General features: G+C 33.4%; 1 protein-coding gene across 2 annotated transcripts in view; it reads right to left on the bottom strand.

The window, feature by feature from the left end:
• The window catches only part of LOC106786795, a 229,145-nt gene that overhangs the window by 13,224 nt on the left and 196,858 nt on the right, over nucleotides 1–19,063 (bottom strand). For both annotated transcript variants that reach the window (XM_014748562.1, XM_014748573.1), the window contains exons 7-8: nucleotides 19,052–19,063; nucleotides 15,234–15,474 (exon numbers count right to left, since the gene is read on the bottom strand). The exon at nucleotides 19,052–19,063 is cut by the window's right edge and continues 210 nt beyond it. In XM_014748562.1, coding sequence (XP_014604048.1) covers nucleotides 15,234–15,474; nucleotides 19,052–19,063 — 253 coding nt within the window. The remainder of the gene's footprint in view (nucleotides 1–15,233; nucleotides 15,475–19,051) is intronic.

Raw genomic sequence — 19,063 nt, 5'->3', positions numbered from 1 at the left:
GAGAGAGAGAGAGAGAGAGAGAGAGAGAGAGAGAGAGAGAGAGAGAGAAATGGGCACAAAGTATATACCTGGTGTTTCATTTGAAACTATATAACTGAATAAGTAAATATTTAATTGATTTTATGAATAAAAGTTTCATATAAAAGTTGCTTGATTATCAAAGATAAATGTCATATATTTATAATTGTTATTTCATTGAAGATTATATACATATGTTAATGTGTGTGTTTTAAATAAAAATGATTAAATTTTCAGGAGGAAATGCAATATTTATTAGAGCTATTTTATAGAAGGTACTTTTGTCAAGATACGGAAGTCATATGAATTTTTTTTCTACGAAAATTGATATTCTAAGCCTATGAAAAGTTGTCGAGAATATCAATACGCGAGTCCAACGAGAGAATATATATTCTACCTTTTCATCTATATCATACTATTATACTATATATTATTATTCTAGTATCATACTGATATATCATATACTATAATACTATTATCATAATATAATACGTATTATATAAATAATAAGTATTAGAGAATAATATTAGAAATAGAAACGTGACTCGATGATATATCAAACTTTTATTACAAATTTATATTTTATTGTAAAACCAATATCGATCGAATATATTTACCCATGTTGTTTAATACGTTAAATTCCATTCTAATTTTACATAGGTTGCCCGTGGCGTCAACACAAATTTATTATTATGAGTTATATATTATATTATGTTGAAATATTATTTTAAACAGATAAATTAAATGTAATCATGTGTAGGATATTTATATTACTGAAGGGTCACCGATGACTCTCGTTGTATTCAACTTATTTAAATGAGATATTTAGTATACATATGAACGAATGTAAATCAAAATTAAAAAAAAGGTCCAAAGAATGAATATTTCTAATTATAATACTTTTGAAATATTCTCTATCGAAAATGTTGAAAAATATTGTTGCGATAAATTAAAGCAACCAATTTTTTCCCCGTTTATCTTCAATTAAAATATCTATTGCAGGTACGCTTGTTTTTATTGTTGACGCTATCAAAATGGTAAAACGTCGAACGACATTAAAATACTGAACGACATTAAAACGCATAATGAACGATTTACTGTAGAATAGTTAGGGGGAATGACGTGAAAGCATCAACGTTAATATTACTAGGACCGTATATTAGAGATGTGTTTCGTAATCGCACGCTTAACGAATCTCGCAAAGCGTTTTAAAGTTACATGCTTATATATATATATATGTATATGTATATATATATTGTATACGTACTCATGTAAATACATTGTACGTATAATGGATCAGTTTTAGGGGGGAATTCGTCAAACGTTTTTCAATATATACCAATACTAATATTTGTAAAAGCTAAATTTCCAAACTAACGTATATGTAAATACATGCTAGTAGTCATGTGTTAAGTTTTATTGAGAATTCATAGATATAGGTAAATGTTAAAATAAAATATTAAAATATATTCCCATAGAAGAGAAAAAGTGTTCAAATTTTTATTTAAAAATCTTACTAATTAGCCAATATTATTTGTAGAATATTTTTTTTCAATTATACGCTTTGTAAAATATTGTAACATTTTACAATACTTTATAAAATTATATTGCAATCGATCTTTTTTTTATATAAGTAATTATATGAATATTAAATCGAAATAATTTGTTAAATTTTTCAACAAATTTATTTCATTTGATTTCAAAAGTAAGAAAAAAACAATCGAAGAATTTTAATAAAAGTAATTTAACGAGAAAGCATGCGCGATATAAAACGATTTTTCATGGAACCGACGATTTATCAATCATTTCAAGTGTACGCTTAGAGGTATGTATAAGTATACATATATGATAAAAGAAGGAAACGATTAAGTAATTTCATTGGAATATTCTTGCGTAACACGTTTCTCGATTTGATGAAGTAGAGAGAGAGGTAGAGTGATATATCGAGAAACGAGAGAATAGTAAAATAGTGAAAGGAAAAAAGAAAAAAAAAGAAGAAGAAAAAGAAAAAGTATAGCCGGGTGGCAATCATGATGAGCGGGACGATGGTTTAATTAATTAAATTGCACAACAGCAATTTACATCCGGTTTCCTGAGTGCATTTAGGAGTAGCTCAGACGATAAAGGCGATATCCCGAGGGAGCAATAGCGGTTTCTTACGGACTCGAGCACGATTACTCGTTCGGCACACTTGTTCGAGACCTCATCCGCGTCTTTCCGCATCGCATAATTCTCCTCGAGTCCGATGCAATCGGACACAGCTGGAACTTCTTTCCCCGCTTCTCTTCCTTCCCTTCCTCCTCATTCTTTCCATTTCTTTTTCTTTTCCCTTTTTTTCTTTTTTCCTTTTCCCTGTTCTTTTTGATACACCTGCCCTGTTTCTCATTAAACGTGAGATTTTCTTGAAAAAAAAAAAGAAAAAGAAGTAGAAAAGAAATAAAGAAAGAAAAAACAAACGAGGGAAAGGAAATTAAGGCGGCGGCGGGGGGGGGGAGGTATTAAAAATAAAATAAAAAATAAATGATAGAAAATAAGAGAATTCTCTTAACGTTAGATTCGATTTTAGTCGCGTAAAAAAGAAATCAAGATTCTACTCGAAGTAGTAAAAGTCTTAGCTTGGTCGGACGCGTTCACGGTAAAACGGTGGTGCTGCTTCTTGTGACTTCGTAGATTTTAACGAGTCGAGAAAAAGAAAAAGGAAAGGACAATGAAGAATAAGAAGAAGAAGAAGAAGAAGAAGAAGAAGAAGAAGAAGAAGAGGAGAAAAAGTCACCGTAGGAGTCGGCTTCTAATGCACATCCGGTCGTTAGAACCGAAAGACAGTTTTATACGATGCACTCAGGGACGTTCAACCATCTTTTGCGCCAAGGTTACCTATCCCGTACTTCTTCTCTGCTCTCGAAATAATTCCAGAAATCGTTGAAAGTGGCTCGTCTCACGTCGAAGAGAATAGTGAAATATTAGAATGGGGTTACGCAAAAGGGATGAAAAGTGTAACAGAAGAAAAGAGAAGAAAAAAAGACCAAAAAAAAAGGAAAAGAAAAGTGATAAAAAAAGAAAAATAGGAGGAATAGTAGTTCGTTTTTTTGATAAAATTATATGATATATTTCGAATTTCCTTTTCTCGTTCGTACTTTGTTTCTTTTACTTTTTTCCTTTTTCTTCCCTCGTTAGGTATCCATTTCTCGCATCGAGCTCTTCGTTATCTGTCATCCAAAAGACTCCACTCAACCTCTTTCTCACTCTCTTTCTTTTTATCTTTTTCTCTCTCCCTCTCTCTTTCTCTCTCTCTCTCTCTCTCTTTGCAGTAGTGTCGTGGACGTATATGTACTCGACGATATCGCGTTTCCCTACGAGTAATTTGAGCTTACGCCATGCAGCTACCGGTGTACTCGAATCATTTAAAATACTCGTGTGCAGAGCACGAGAACGAGGATCCAAGAGAGAAAGAGTGAAAAGAGAGAGAGAGAGAGAGAGAGAGGGAGGATGGATGAATCCCGCGTCAAACGAAAGTCGCGTTATTGCGCTTTCGAAGCGCAACCGGAATTCTCTACTTTTTTTGGTTAACGCGAACCGACGATAAAACGCGATCCTCGTTCAACGAATCTTTCTGCCTTTAGCTTTTAAACGTTGATCAGGATCACTGTGGCTCGACAAAACTCTCCCTCTCTTTATCTCCTTTCTTCTATCACTATTTTGTCTCCTTTCTTTCTTCCTTTTTTCCTTTCTCTCTTTTTGTAGGAACAGAAAATACAGTGCGAACGAACTCGTGAAAGTCGATGCGAGTTAAAGCTTCGGGCATGTCCACCGGTTGAAAAATTGACAAATTCGCTTTTTTCTCAGGAAGAGAGAGAGAGAGAGAGAGAGAGAGAGAGAGAGAGAGAGAGAATGAGAGAGAGGGAGAGAGAGAAACGGAAAAATGTCGGATCCAGATTAAAATACTCGCACGTACACGTAACGGATATCGACGAGGCTTCAACTGTCACAACGTACCTGCATACCTATTTATATATCGAGATAGAAAATATGCGGACGAACGAATCGATCATTCCGTATGAATTGCACATGACAGTTGCATAAAGGCTGCCCTATGCCAAGTATATTTACATAAATGGAAACATACAAATTTATTTTCGATCTTTCAACCTCACTCGCTCCCACATATCTGCGTGATTAATCGATTATTTCGAATAACATTCGTCAATATGACTTCTAACATTGTGGAAATAAAAAAAAGAAAGAAAGAAAGAAAGAGAACAAAATTTAGATAATAGATAAATGGATATACGTAAAACGTACGTCTATAAATAAGAAGCTAGCTATCTGGGAATGATTTTTTGTTTGTTTTGTTTTCGAGATTTATAGAAATATTTGTTATGTTTATTATTAATATTTATATTAGATTGTTACGTTAACAAATTCGTTTCAATTTTTAGTCATACGCAATAATAGATCGAAATTGGTAATTTTCAACAGACATTCAAATGTTCGTTCTGCCGGCAAGAGTCGACCTCATTTTCATCAAATCTACCATATGTCAATTTCTATATCCTCGTAATACATCGGTCGAATTTCGTTTTATATACTGGCGGTAGACGTTCGATTGACAAATTGTTTGATTTATTAGCTGATAAAGAATACACGGATTTAGTTGATCCGTATACGTCGACGAACAGATTAAACATCATTGCAAAAGAATTCGTTCAATTAAATAATCAACAATCCAATTGACTTTTTGTAAACATGCCAACTTTGTTACTCCTTGAAAGTTTACATACGTGAAAACGTTTATATCGTGGTCTAAGAGAAAAATACGCGAAACGTACGATGTTTTTAACGAGTTTTTATCATAAAGTCGAGTTTTAATAAACCGCTGTAGAAAAGGAACTCTTCCTTTGTCCCTCTACTTAATGTAATTATTTTAATTCTTTCACCGCTAAATTACCCGTGACCACAAAAGCACGCGAATCCCACGTCGTGAAATTATTTTTTTCGCATTTTCGCTTTCTATACGCACACATACGAGAGAGATACCTGTGTATAAATCTTACATTGTAAAAAGATCATCACTTATTGCTCGCTTCGAATAAAAACAATAACGATCCGAATAAAATTCTTTTGTAGTATTTATCTTTTTTTCTTTTTCTTTTATTTTATATATATATATATAAAAGTGAATACTTGATTATATATATATATTTAAGTGAATACTTGATTATATTATACTGATACAGAGTTTATAATATAGAAAAAATTAGTGTCACCCAAATTTGTATATACAATTATTATATTTTAATAAATGCATAAATAGTATATACATATAAATACGATTGTGTAGTTGTGATTAGTCAATAGTGCTTTAAGCAGATTGACGAAATAAAAATAAGAATCGAATTCTATCACATATGGCAAATACACGTAACTAAATATTTAAACAGTATTTTCTTAGATTTTCACATTTATATTTGACATAGCCATATTGAAAACTTGATCTCTCAAGATAAAATATATATTTATCTTTATTTTTTTTTTTTTTATTCTCAAATCAAATATACTCTGAAATATAGCATTAATATAAAGTAGAGAATGATCTGTACGAAACATTTGCTTTCTGTTCGAGTATCATAACACCAAGGAAACGGTTTGATGGCCGATTTCGTGGGTGCACGTACACAATAATTTTCTACTTCCTGCAGGACTCAGGTTGCGGAGAGATGCCGAGTTACTTCCGTTCGACAAGTTGACGGTCAGCGAGCAATTTTCCAACCGATTGAACGACGAAACGTCGGACTCCCCTCTGACTTCCTAAAGTCACCACTTTCTCCCACTTTCTCACACACATACATACACACACACTCTATCTCTATCTATCTTCCTGTTTCTTTCTTTTCTTTTCTGATACACTCGTGATTCTTCTTCTTCCTCGTCGATTTTCGACGACGACGAAGGGGGTACGACTGTTTGTTTACTTCGTACCAAGAACCTAAAACCACTCTCTTAAAACACCATCAAAAGAATGAGAACTCTAGACGTATCTTTCGAATTTCGTAGAAATCACGTATCGGGGATTTATAATTCGAAATACATAAAATCGATGTTTGATATACCTACGACAAGAACCCTCGATACTAAAGCCTCTATAAATTGAATTATCGATTAAACTTATATATTTTGTTCCTTTTTCTTTCTTTTTGTTTTTTTTTTTTTCCTTGCTCCCCAATTTCACTTTAATCTTTATTTCTACATTTTAATGCATGCCATTGAACTTGCATACGATTTAACTTTGATCTCTAACAGTTTTAATTATTTCCAAATCACGAATAAATAATATCGTTTAGTCTCTCGTTTGAGTTATTCAAACAATTATGCTACCCTACTATCTCTTTCTCTCTCTCTCTCTTTTACACATACGTATATAATATTCATTGTATTTCGGGACGATTGGAATAACTATCATTGGTTAACCGAAACATTCGCAACCAAACAACAGCAAAATGCTTGTAATTTAACAACCACGATAGGTAATGATATACTCTCTCTATATCCTCTTCCCCCCTTCCTCTATAGATTTATTCTTCCTCATCGTAAAAAGATCGTAATTTTGGTATCGAGTAAAGAACAATTTCATCGAAATTAATTTCATCATCATCGATGAGAACAATATAAAGAGAAATAAATAAAGAGAGAGAGAGAGAGAGAGAGAGAGAGAGAGAGAGAGAAGGAAATTGTAGAAGAGAGAAAGTGCAAACTGGATGACCGATCGAACGTTTATTCGAGGAAAGCTATAAATAGTGGATGGGGTTGGACGAAAGTACATCGTAACTCGGACGTCACGAAGTTAACGATAAAAAGGTGGATCGTAAATTTCTAACAAGTCGCTGAGAAAACGGACGCGCGGTGTCTAACGCGTGACGATCAATTAAAGATAGAAGAAAAAAAACGGGAATGAGTTCGGTAAATAGATAGAAGGGGGAACGAACGGTTGAAAAATTAGGCAGTTAGAGGTACACGAGCTTGATCTATGACGAATAATTGAAGTAAGAAAATAGAAGGAAATTAGAACACGAATGAAGGTAGAAAATAAAGCAATTGGATTAAAAGGATTTTATCGACTTTCATGTTAACCTTAGATATATGTATATATTTTCCTTTTTTTTTTTTTTCTTTTAGGCCAAGGCATAAAAAGATAAAGAGAAATATTGACATTTAATTCGTAACTCGTTTCTTTTTTTTTTTTCTTACCGCAATCAAATTTTTTGTTTATTTAATTTCATCCACCCGCTATTTTCCTTTTATCTATTTCATTTTTATAATATTCTTTTTACAACGATGCACACGAGAAACAATAAAAATATAAAAGGAAGAACAATGGCTTTGATCATACTATCGCGGTCTGTGGAATCTGAAATTATCGAACTTTTCTGTAACAACGGTGGATTACGGCCAACGTGAGATCGGAAAGTGGTCAGAGTGCTTCTATCTTCTTATTAGTTAGTTAGTTAGTTAGCTAGCTGGCTAGCTAGCTAGCTAGCTATCGTTTACATCCGATCAGCGTATCGTTCTTCTCGGAACACACATGGCTGACAGTTTTATTGTAAACGTTTTTACCTTGATCCAGGACGAAGGGAAATTTTTCAATGCATAAAAAGCACCTTTGATCTAATTCCAGTAAACGTCGCTTGGCCTTATTTCCACCGACTCTCTTCCCTTTCCTCTCTCTCCTACAGATATTAACTCTTTCTATTCCTCTTATCGTTCACTACTGAAATATATATATACTACGTATGTGTATACATATACAACAAGTATATCGAAAGCTCGTTCGAAAATATCGCTCGTTAATTTGTTTATCAAGACGCTCCTTTGTCGATCCTTGCTATTCGTTCTAGCGGAATTTAATGAAATAATAAACGCAACCACTTTTTTCGAACGCGTGTTACCTTTTTTTTTTTTTTTTTCTCTCTGGCACACGACGATGTTATTTAATTAGAACTCGGAAAGTAAGTTTCTCTTTTCGTGGTTTAAGATGAAAAGAAAAGAAAAATAAAAATAACAAAAATGCAAAGAACGAAGGAAAAAAAGAACAAAAAAAAAAGTATAAAAATGGAGGATTTAATACTACGTTGTATAGATTGAAAAGATTCCTACACTTATATATATATATATACACATGGGGCCTTTTGTGTTTGTATTTCGTCGGATAGATAAAAACTCTGGCAGCTTGTCGATCGGTTTTTCCTCCCACGATCGGATATACGCCATAGCGAAACACTTTGCCAGTGTATCCGGAGTTGCGAGAGCTCTAAATCTTTGGAGATATAAAAGGATCCTCCTATCCTTGGATGAACGCTTGAAGTCGACGGGCGACGATCTGTCAGAATTATACGATCGCACGGAATTATCGGGCTTCCCCGATTTCAAACACTGAGGATATAAAAATCGAAGAAGAAGGAAGCTACTAGCTGCTTTGTGAAAGAGAAAAAGAGTGAAAGGGGGAAAGATGGAGAAAAAGAGAGAGAGAGAGAGAAAGAGGGAAGAACGGAAGAGGGACCGTTTGTGGTTCAATTTGAAAGAAACTGCGTGCTCGTAAAAACTCGTAAGACTGGCAATCGACCGGACGAAAATAAAGAAAAAGAAACGTGAGGGATGATAAAACGTAAAAACGCCTGTGATCTGTCAAAATAACTTCTCCTCGACTGATTGCGTCCGTCTGTAATCAGGCTATCAAAAAAATATGAAGTCAAACGATAAGATTATCCAAACGTGTTCCTTGCATCAAATACAGGAGAAAATAAAAAAGAATAAATAAGCTGCGATACTATACTAGTTTTGTATCACTCGTGTTTCCATTTATATCATATGGATATCAATCTTCATTAATCAGAGATGTTAAATTGACAGTCGTCACGTATCACATCATCACATTTTATATGAAGTTATTAAATGGAATTGTTGTTTTTTTTTTCTTTTTTTTACAACATTTTTATTTCAATTAGAAATAACAACGATGGATTACCAATTGCCATCGAACGTTTGAACGACGATTAATTATTATTGAAGTAAAATTTATCTATGGTGTGCATTATATTAACAGCTCGTAATGTTATTATGTTTTTCATTTTCTTTTTTATGTATTTCTCGTAAGATCGTTCGCGATATTGTATTGATTATTCATTTAAATTATAGATACTTACTATTTTATTCTATCTCATTTAATTATATCAAATTAAATCATATATTAAATAATAAAAGAAATAAAAAATTAAATACATAAGTAAATCTCACAATTAAGCGACAAGTATTATACAAATTATTATAAATACGTGGTATTATTTATTCCATTTTGAATTAAATTTAATTGACCTTATTGTCCAATCGTTCGAACATAGTTTTCAAATTCGATCACGCTTATAATTAACAACTGATTACGTAACATTAAAAAAAAGTATTAAAACAAGAGACTGACGTTTTTCAACGAGGATACTATACGGTCTCGATAGTGTCCCACATCCGGACAATTTTCTTCGAAAGAAATTTCATGTAACGGGATTCAGAAATTAAAAAAGTTTAAACGATAAAATTCTTTGAAAGTTGGTAGTAACAGAGTGAAAACGCGCGTGTATTGTCATCCTACTACCTCGCGATACGAAGTGTTGAAACGAGAATAAAACGATAAAATCGATCAGTATCTCTCTCTCTCTCTCTCTCTCTCTCTCTCTCTCTCTCTCTTTTATTATTTTTCTTTTATTCTCTTTTGAATGTTTTACAGACATCAAGGGATATCACGACGACAACAATAACGATATCGTGTTTACGTATACGATGGAGAAACGTAAGGGTAATATATGTAACAATGTCAAAAGTTGTCAAGTTTTCATAGAAATGAATTTCCTTCGACGTTGAATCATTTGACGATTTATTGCAACGAGACGGAGGAAAATTTTATGCACTACACCTAAGTCTTCGGGATATGATGCACAGTCTCGATAAGAATGTTTCTTGCTTGTTGCAACAAGGGTGTCACTCCTGTTGGTGTACATTCTATATACGCACACATACACAAAAAAGAAAAAAAAGGAGAAAAGAAAAGAAAAGAAAAAAAAAGTATGAGAAAGAGAGAAGGATCGTTGGTGTTGGTAGTAACGTGTTGGTAGAAATTCTTCCGCAGTGATGCATGACCGCATTACCAGGTGTTCGGTTAACGGTTCGATAGTTTTCTTATACATAAACTATGCTATCAATTTTCAACGAAATAATCGAATACCATCGAGGTAAAACTTTCAACACGCACTAAGGGGATAAACGCTTTAGGTAAAGTTAAGAACTTATTTATTTGCCGTGCAAGTAAATGTAATGTAAACTTATTCGTGCTACCGATACTTTTCTTAAATATAATATATTATGTATACACATTTTATCTCGACGATAATTATCGATAGCAAGTAACACTTACGACATTATAATTAAATTTGCATTGAATAAACGGAAAAAAGAAAAAAGAATCTCAAGCTTAAGGGTGATTGAAGTAATTGATAAAAGCATATATGCGTTCTTAGTCCACACAGATAACTTTTCCTAGACACACATATACATAAATTATATAAATTATGTAAAATAAAAAAATAAAAAGGAAATTTTAAAATATCAAATATTAATATTATTTCCGATATATATAAATTAAATATTTATTCAAATATTTAATGTGTAAAGGAGAAACTGAATATAGTCGTCTTACGGTAACGGATGTTTAAAATAAAAATAGACGAGTATAAAATAGATAAGGACAAATGAATTAATAAAAGAAAAAAAAGGATATAAAGAAGAAGAAGAAGAAAAAAAAATACGGCAAATGATTTATCGAGGGTTATCGTCCCCCGGTTCGTTATTATATACGGCTAGGTTCTTCCGTGACGAGAAGCCATTTTTCATGAGGTTCACGAAGAATACTTACGACCGTCTGACACTTTAATCGATCTGCGAATACTCAACCGATGTTAATGTCGGACCGGATGTAGCCTCGTTAAAATGTGGACATGACAATAGCTATGGACAAACCTATGGATAACGAAGAAGATAAAAAGAAAATAAACTAAAAGAAAAAAGAAAAATAGTAATGGTAGTAGTAGTAGAAGAAGAAGAAAAAGAAGAAAAGTAACACAGAGACTATGGAAATTAACTGTCCGTAAGAAAAGCGATAATTGTAATCGTCCGAGAGACAGATTTTACCTTACGATGTTAACGAAAGCAATTCTGTCCGATCACGCGTGTATTTGTACGCCGGTGTTTCAAACAGTTTCCTACTTTAGTGTAGGGAAACTGCTTGAAACTGTCCGAACAGATGCTTCCCAACGACCATCGGTGTTTGGACGGGAGGATTGTTTTAACGAAAAAAGAGTGCTGAACGAGAAAGAGGACGAAATAGGACGAAAGAGAAAGAGAGAGATAGAGGAAAAGAAAGAGTATGAGAGAAAGATAAAAGAGAAGCAAGCAAGTAGGTCGTTTTATTAGTAAAAGCGAAACTCAACGTTTGACGCATAGAGTCATCAAAGTTGTGTGCGATAGAATGCAACCTATCGCCGATAAAAAATATTTCCCTCAATCTTTCTATCTATTTTGAACAAACCGAATAAAATAACGGTCAAAGTATCCATCGGGGCAAGTTCTAAAGCGAAACGATATTTAAATTAACACCCGGGAATCAATAAAATCGCTTTGGAATTTTATATGCGTATTTTCATAAAAGTCTTCTTTCTTTTTTTTTCTTTCTTTCTTTCTTTCTATCTCTTTGTGTGTCCCTTTTTCTATAGAATATATACGTATTTATAACGATATACAATGAGTCATTGAATTATTCGCAACGTTATTGTAAATTGAAAATAATATAGATATTTGCTTTTCATATACAATGTTTTCAAATATTTTCGAGAGAGAGAGAGAGAGAGAGAGAGAGAGAGAGAGAGAGAGGATTATTTATTAAACTAGTAAATTGATATCAATTTTCTTGCTTAACGTTATTTTATTGTAAATGAATTATAATTTTATATAATTATTATATAAAATGTATTATATATTTAAATACAATTTTTCTCAATAATAAAACAAAGCATCGAACGAAAAATGTTACTTTCCTTTTTTCTTTTCGACTTACTTTTACACGTAGAGTCTATTATTGTCTAAAATCAAGAATACTTAAATGTCGAAAAATTCAGAGTAAAAAACATGTTGTATTCTTGGTCAAAATGCTCGACCTTGTCCTTGTAACTATAATACTTAACACCGAGAGCAGTAAAAAAAAGAAAACAAGAGTAAAAAGTATGACAAAAAGTCTTTTAATTCTTGAAAATAATACGTTCTAAGCTTGTCTTCTTTCTCTCGATCCTCTTTCACACAACTAAATCAGCTTCTTCCTTATAGTAGGTATATGTATCCTTCTAAAATAGTTTCATCTCGAAGAGAGAGAAGTTTCTCATTTTAGAGTTTGAAAGAATAGGGAAAGTTGTTGAAGAAGGAGGACAAGAGCGTGAGACAAAAAAGTTTAAAGAGGACAACGAATCGAGGAGGAAAGGAAGAGGATGTGGAAAAAGGAGAAGAAGGAGAATAAGTGGTGGGGTAAGGAACAGTTGTGGGGAGGGGAGGGGGGGAGAGGGGTTAAAAGAATAGTAGGAAGGAGCTTGTGGCTTAGATTTTCTTCTTGAAAGAGGATAGTCAGACGTCTTATTTAAAGACGGCCTTGCTATCGTGATCCTTTCTTTGATCTAACCAAACCAAACGAAGAGACACCATTTTCTTATTCTCTTTTTTTTTCTTTCTTTTTCATTTTTTTTTTCTCTTTTTTCTCTCTTCTCTTTTTTTTCTTATACAATCGATCTATTTCCGTAAGAAAGTTGAAACGTATTGAAAAAGAATTCCTTCTCGAAGGTACTCGATTCGCGATACGTTTTCTCAGCTTGGCCAAGAGATCTTTCAAGTATCCTGTATATTTAACCTTTTCCCCTAACACACGTATCTATACTAAACCATCTTGATATTTTACTATCGACTATGCCAATAATCGAAAGATCCTATGTGTTAACAGTCTTTTCTTTATTTTTATTCCTCGTGGTGTGATACAGATCTTTACGAATTTACACGAGAATTGTGTGTTCGTGATATTTATAAAAGAATAATCAACATTTTCTACGGTTGGCAAAAAAAAAACAAAAAAGGACAAAATTTTCTTTATCTTTCCGTCTTTATTTTTCTATTCATTTTCTCTTCCTTCTTTTACTTTAAATGGTGCTTTTCTCATAAAATCGCGAGTAGGCGCGTAATCGCGAGTATGTTAAAGCGCGAAAAGATCAGGGTGGAAGATTTCACGATATAAGGACAGTTTGGTATGCGATGGTAAAAGAAAAGAGTGTACGGGGTTAGAGCGAAAGAAATCAACAGAGAAAAAGACAAAAATACGAAAGATAGAGGAATATGTGTGTTCAGAGAGAAACGAGTAAGAGGATACTGGAGATAAAGGTGGAGGATATATGTACGAATAAATTTTCTAGAAGAAAGAGATAGGGGGGTAAGATGCGTCCCACGTCGTACTTTCCAGTCGGTCAAACGTAAATTCACGAGGACTAATAGTCCTGCCACTTTCGAGAATACCCTTTATAAAAGCATATATATATATATATGGTGTAATACATAGGTTCTATAGTAAGTAGATAGGTAGGTAGATTTCTACCAATATACAAGTGTTCGTAATACAGTTATACTCGTAGATAGAATAAGGAGAAAGATCGCTGATGCGATTTCTACGGAATTTTTATAATCAAGAAAACGCCGTGGAGAGTAAGATAAAGGGCAGAAATTTTGTTAGTATTCTTGGCAGGAAACGCGGCCCGAGTTTCGAAAAGTCTCGGTTTGGAAAATTTTTCTTTCTCTTTATAAAACTTACAAATAAAAAAATCCTTAAAAAGAAATATTATATCCCTTCAAAAGAATAAAAAAAAAGTAAAGAGAAAGAAAGAAAGAAAGTAGAGATAAATAACGATTAAAGGTATCACATACTTCGGCTGAAATTTTTGTGATAATATTTCAATCTTATATATTAAAATCTTCTGATTCGATCGCGTTTTAATTCAAAGTTTTATTAATAAAAAGATATGTTTAGGTTAGGCAAGCTTTTAAAATCAAGTGTTCCATATTTGATAAAATTTGCAAATATTATTGAATTTTTGATTATCTCTGATCTAATTTGGTCGAAAACAAATAAGATGGTGGTACGTGGTCGACCAGGAATAGGAGGAAATGATATTTTCGCGGTAAAGTTCCACAAACACGTTCCATAAACACTATTATCCTGGGCTTTTAACGAGGAATCCTATCCTCTGATCGTCCGAGCGTCGGAAACGTTACTACCATCGTAGAACAGCATAACACGAAACGCTTTACGTACTCTACATATGCGACCGATTAAAAGCGATACACGTTAGCTCGCGTGAACTCGGCCGCAAGAGTGCTTTAATGATAGTACCTGGGTAAGCCTATATTGACATTTCACTGTGCATACGAAGAACGATGCTGGGAGAAAGCCAAAGGAAAGTCTACGGCAGACTTGATACTACTACGTAATCCTCTCAGCATCCTATTTATTTATATGCGAGTGAGTACACGTGTTCTGTTGAGAAATACGAAAGGTCGACAGTGATATTATATTATCGTTTTATCATATATTCAACATAACCACAACTTACAAAGTACGTCGTTTGCAAACTCGAAAGAAGGATATAATATGTGTAAGAGAAATGAAGTTATTAAATAATAACGTTGGAAAGGAAACCGAAGAGAAGAATATTTTATGAAATAAAATACGCGAAAGAAGTATTCGCTGGATTCATTAAACTTTGTATATTTTTTACTAAAGGATCGCTTGCTTTGACATTGTTATCAAATGATATTTACGTTATTTTAATTAGAAAATGAAACTAGACTTATGACTTATACTTTTACTTTGTCATTAAGATATATATACACGCTAGATGTTTTAATATTTTTTTCTTTTTTTTGTTTTTTCTTTTCATTAAAACGATATTATCTTTCTTATTTATCAATACAATTTTTGTTAAACAATATTTGTCACTTATTGTTTTTTTTTTTTTTTTATTTAAATGAACATAAAGAAGTAGTAAACTTGCTTTTTTCGCAAGAATATAATTTATCTGATTTTGATTAGGACTCACCAGTCACGAGTAGCTTTAGCGACGAACATCATTTGATTGTAAGTATGCGTCGCTGAAGAATAATGATGATGGTGATCCTCGATTGGCACTATTGCATGACAAGCTAATCGAGTCTCGTTTCGATCGAGAATCGTCAAGTTATGTGTCGAGGCTAATAGACGGGAGGCTATTCGATCCAAGGCCACCCATGATTTTGGAGCTACAACCCATGGTGGATACGCGCAACGTTCCGTCATGTATTCTGAAATATAAAAAAGAACATTGAAAGGTATTAATTGATTAATACATACCAAATTAAAAAATCAAAATATTTCATATAGTTTTGTTCAATCAATTTAATTCATATTCGGTTACTTTAATTAAATAAAAATGAAACATATCAAACACATTTCATCATTCTCATTGAAATTTCAATCATAGAAACATATTACAACAATTACATTATACATACATAAGTACATAACTATTAAAATATAATATTTCAAAAACCTTATCATGTGGACTTTGTTCAATGAAAATTTTAAAGATCGAAATATGCGACAGGACAACAGTCACAAAAATTGGATTCTTTTGAACGTTGTTTTTCGATGCCTAAGAAAAATTCTGTAAAAAGTCTTATTTCCGACTTCGTCTGAAGGCGCTTTGCATTCATAGTAATGCCGAGGAATTACTAGCAATGACTGATTTCCGGCTATGACGGTAACATATACATAATATATACATAGGTAGATTAAAAAATGGAAAAGGGGAAAAGAGTAAGAGGAAGACGAGGATTCAATATAAAGTTGTAGAAGCATCGATCGAATACTTCTTTCATCTTCTTGCGAGTCCCTTTTGCTTATGATATCTCGATGGCTTAAAAGACACGACAGTATTTGTGTAGTCACGACGAAGCTCTGTTTATTTGCGCGTCCGAACGGAATTGCGCTAGTAAGGACGTTAGTGTGAGTAATACGCTCTTCATCCGACTCGGGGACTGGGTATACGAAAGGAGCTTCGAGTTGCCGGAGATCCCGGGGCTAATCTGCCTTCTGGAAAGTTTAAATGGAAATGCCGAGAACCGGGGGCTCAATGTGAGCGAAAGAGAGATAAAGAGAGAGAGAGAGAGAGAGAGAGAGAGAGAGACAGAGAGAAATAGAGAGAGACAGAGAGAAAAGAGGGATGAGGAGGATAACGAAACATCCGGGGTGCCGTTGCGAGCCGATGAAAAATTTTTAAGCTTCTTATCGCTCCAGTCGAATTTATTGCGGCCCATGTACGGGAACGATTTCGAAATATTAATTCCGTGCCACGTGCAGTACGGCTCGCGAAATCGGTGGTAAAGGTAACTCGTGAGAGAAAAAGAGAGAGAGAGAGAGAGAAGTGAATCGTACATTTCACGATTGAATGCCATGATTTTTCTGTGCTGAAAGTTGAGAAAGAAAGGAAGAAAGAGAAAACAGAAAAAATGAGTAATCCAGTAGGAAAATTACTCGAATGCGTGTTTCTACGGTATTTGCAAATGAATCAGTATAGATAATCTTTCTTTACTATCCTATTCGTCGATGTCGCGAAATCAAATAAAACACCGTGGATTACCATAGATAGGTATAGCATTATTTTTGACTATTTATCTGAGGATCGTGTGTGGTGTACTTTGTGGTGTTTTACTTGTTCAATGACACGTAAAGAAAAACATATCGTTCGAACGTGTTTCTTCTTAGGGTAATTTGATCTTTGGTGAAATCGCGAACCGAAAGATTGGACTGGTATCGTATTATGTGATACACGTATGTAGTACGTGTCTACCTATATCGAAGAATATTCCAAGTAGCTGGTGTCGATCACTTCTCGGCCTCGATAGTACACCGCTTTCCGCAGGCAGCTTCATAGTTTACGTGCTCCGTTTTGCTATACTTCTCCATACTCCTTCTCTAGATCGTAAGTCAGTCTATCTACTTGCATCCTACCGAAACTTGAATCTTCTTCGATATCGGTGAAACCGAGCAGAACTTCAATTTCACTACGACGATCGAGAGAAAGAGAGAGAGAGAGAGAGAGAGAGAGAGATTCGATCGAGATTTTGAATTAATCCGTAAGCAAATTCATCTCTTGTCCGCGTAGAATCAAGAACGAACTAGAATATTTGTTCGTTTTTATAGTAGTATGCGTATACAACGTGTGTCAAAATGAAATAGATGTTTACTAAACATCTGAAGAGACATATATAACCGTTGAAATTGTTTTGTAAAAGGGTTACAATAATTACGATTCGAAAATGCAAAATAACGGTGACTTTTGAATCTCTTACGGGTTTCCCGATCCGAGAAAATTTTATCTTTATTTATAACATAACTCCTTCCCTTGTTAATAAACAACTTTTATTTGAAACATATTTTTCTATCATTTTAATTTGTGCCTTAGAGTTGATTCACCATGTACATAAAGCAGAATGTGAATATGGTATATCTAGATAATTAATATTTATCTAAGTATTTATATAAGTATCTAAATATATACAAAAGTGAAATTACACGGATGCGCGGCCACAAAGTTTTGCCATCCATTTACCTCACATTCGTTTCCAAGTTTCGAAGCGTTCAGTCTGTCTGTCTGTTGGTCGGTCGGTCGGTCGGTCGGTCGGTTGATTGGTTGGTTGGTTGGTTGGTTAGTTGGTTGGTTGGTTGGTTGATCGGTCGACCGTCCAGCCAACCAGCCAGCCGGTCGGTCTGATAGATTTGTTTTTCACTAAATTAATTCAATTTTATATTACATCGTTGGAAAACGGTATTACGAGAAGAGCACGGACATTCGCGAATGTGTGTTTTATTTAAATGATTTTGCAGATGATTTTGCAATTTGATTACTCCTCTCACACACACACACACACACTCTCTATCTTCGTGTTCTGCAATCATTTCCCTCCATTACTATCTCACCATCCGAATATGCTGTTATTTTGTAATCTACTACGTTTCCGCATGTTTAAAAAATTCATTTCTCTAGTTTCCAATTTAACAACAGATGCCAATCGATGTGAAATATTTTCTCATGAAGAGAATAAGGTACAACGCGTCGAACAGCTTTTAAGTCAATCTCGGTTATTTGCTTGAATTTCGACGAAGTTTTCCATAGGCGTACTTTACTTCATCCATCATAGTCTTCGAGAGTTACAAAGCAATCTTCGAGTATAAGACGCGCACAGATTGCTTGACGTTACCTGCGACCTGTTTTATTTCGCTAGACCGATGACCTCGTAGAATCGATCTTAAATTATTAACTTAGGTAATCGCGTTAAAACGTATATACATTTTACATTTATTCTTAATAAAAAAAAATGAAAATAGTAAAAATTAACGAAATTTATTTGAATGGTGGAAAATGACGGAATAATAAAACTTTTCACATCTCGCGAATATTAAACTTGAATAAAAGATAAACTGAAAAATACAAGAAATGTGTTAAGGAGGTTAAAAAAAATAACTTCACACAGTTCTATATAATTTAAATCCTTGTAAAAGCTTTAAAAAATGGCAAAAGCAAGTGTAATATTTTCGACGACAACGTTCAAATAAAAAATCTTCATTTTCGTTTATAATTGAATAAGTGATGTTTCTATTTCGAATATTAAATCATTTCTATTGGACCATGTATAATAATATCAAAAGTATTAAACATCACAATTTTGAAATATAAACGAGCGTATAAATTAATACAAAATGATGTTAATAACATTTTCTTCAATATTTGACGATGAATAAAATGGTCGCGCGAATAAGAAGATTCCTTGTAAAAGGAACATTAAAAGAAGAAATAAAAATGATTGAAATTGAACTTACTCTGTTTCATTT

Source organism: Polistes canadensis, unplaced genomic scaffold (genome assembly GCF_001313835.1).
Source record: "Polistes canadensis isolate GaletaPanama2010 unplaced genomic scaffold, ASM131383v1 scaffold_3, whole genome shotgun sequence".
NCBI lineage: Eukaryota > Metazoa > Arthropoda > Insecta > Hymenoptera > Vespidae > Polistes > Polistes canadensis.
This window is presented reverse-complemented; position numbering and strand designations above follow the sequence as displayed.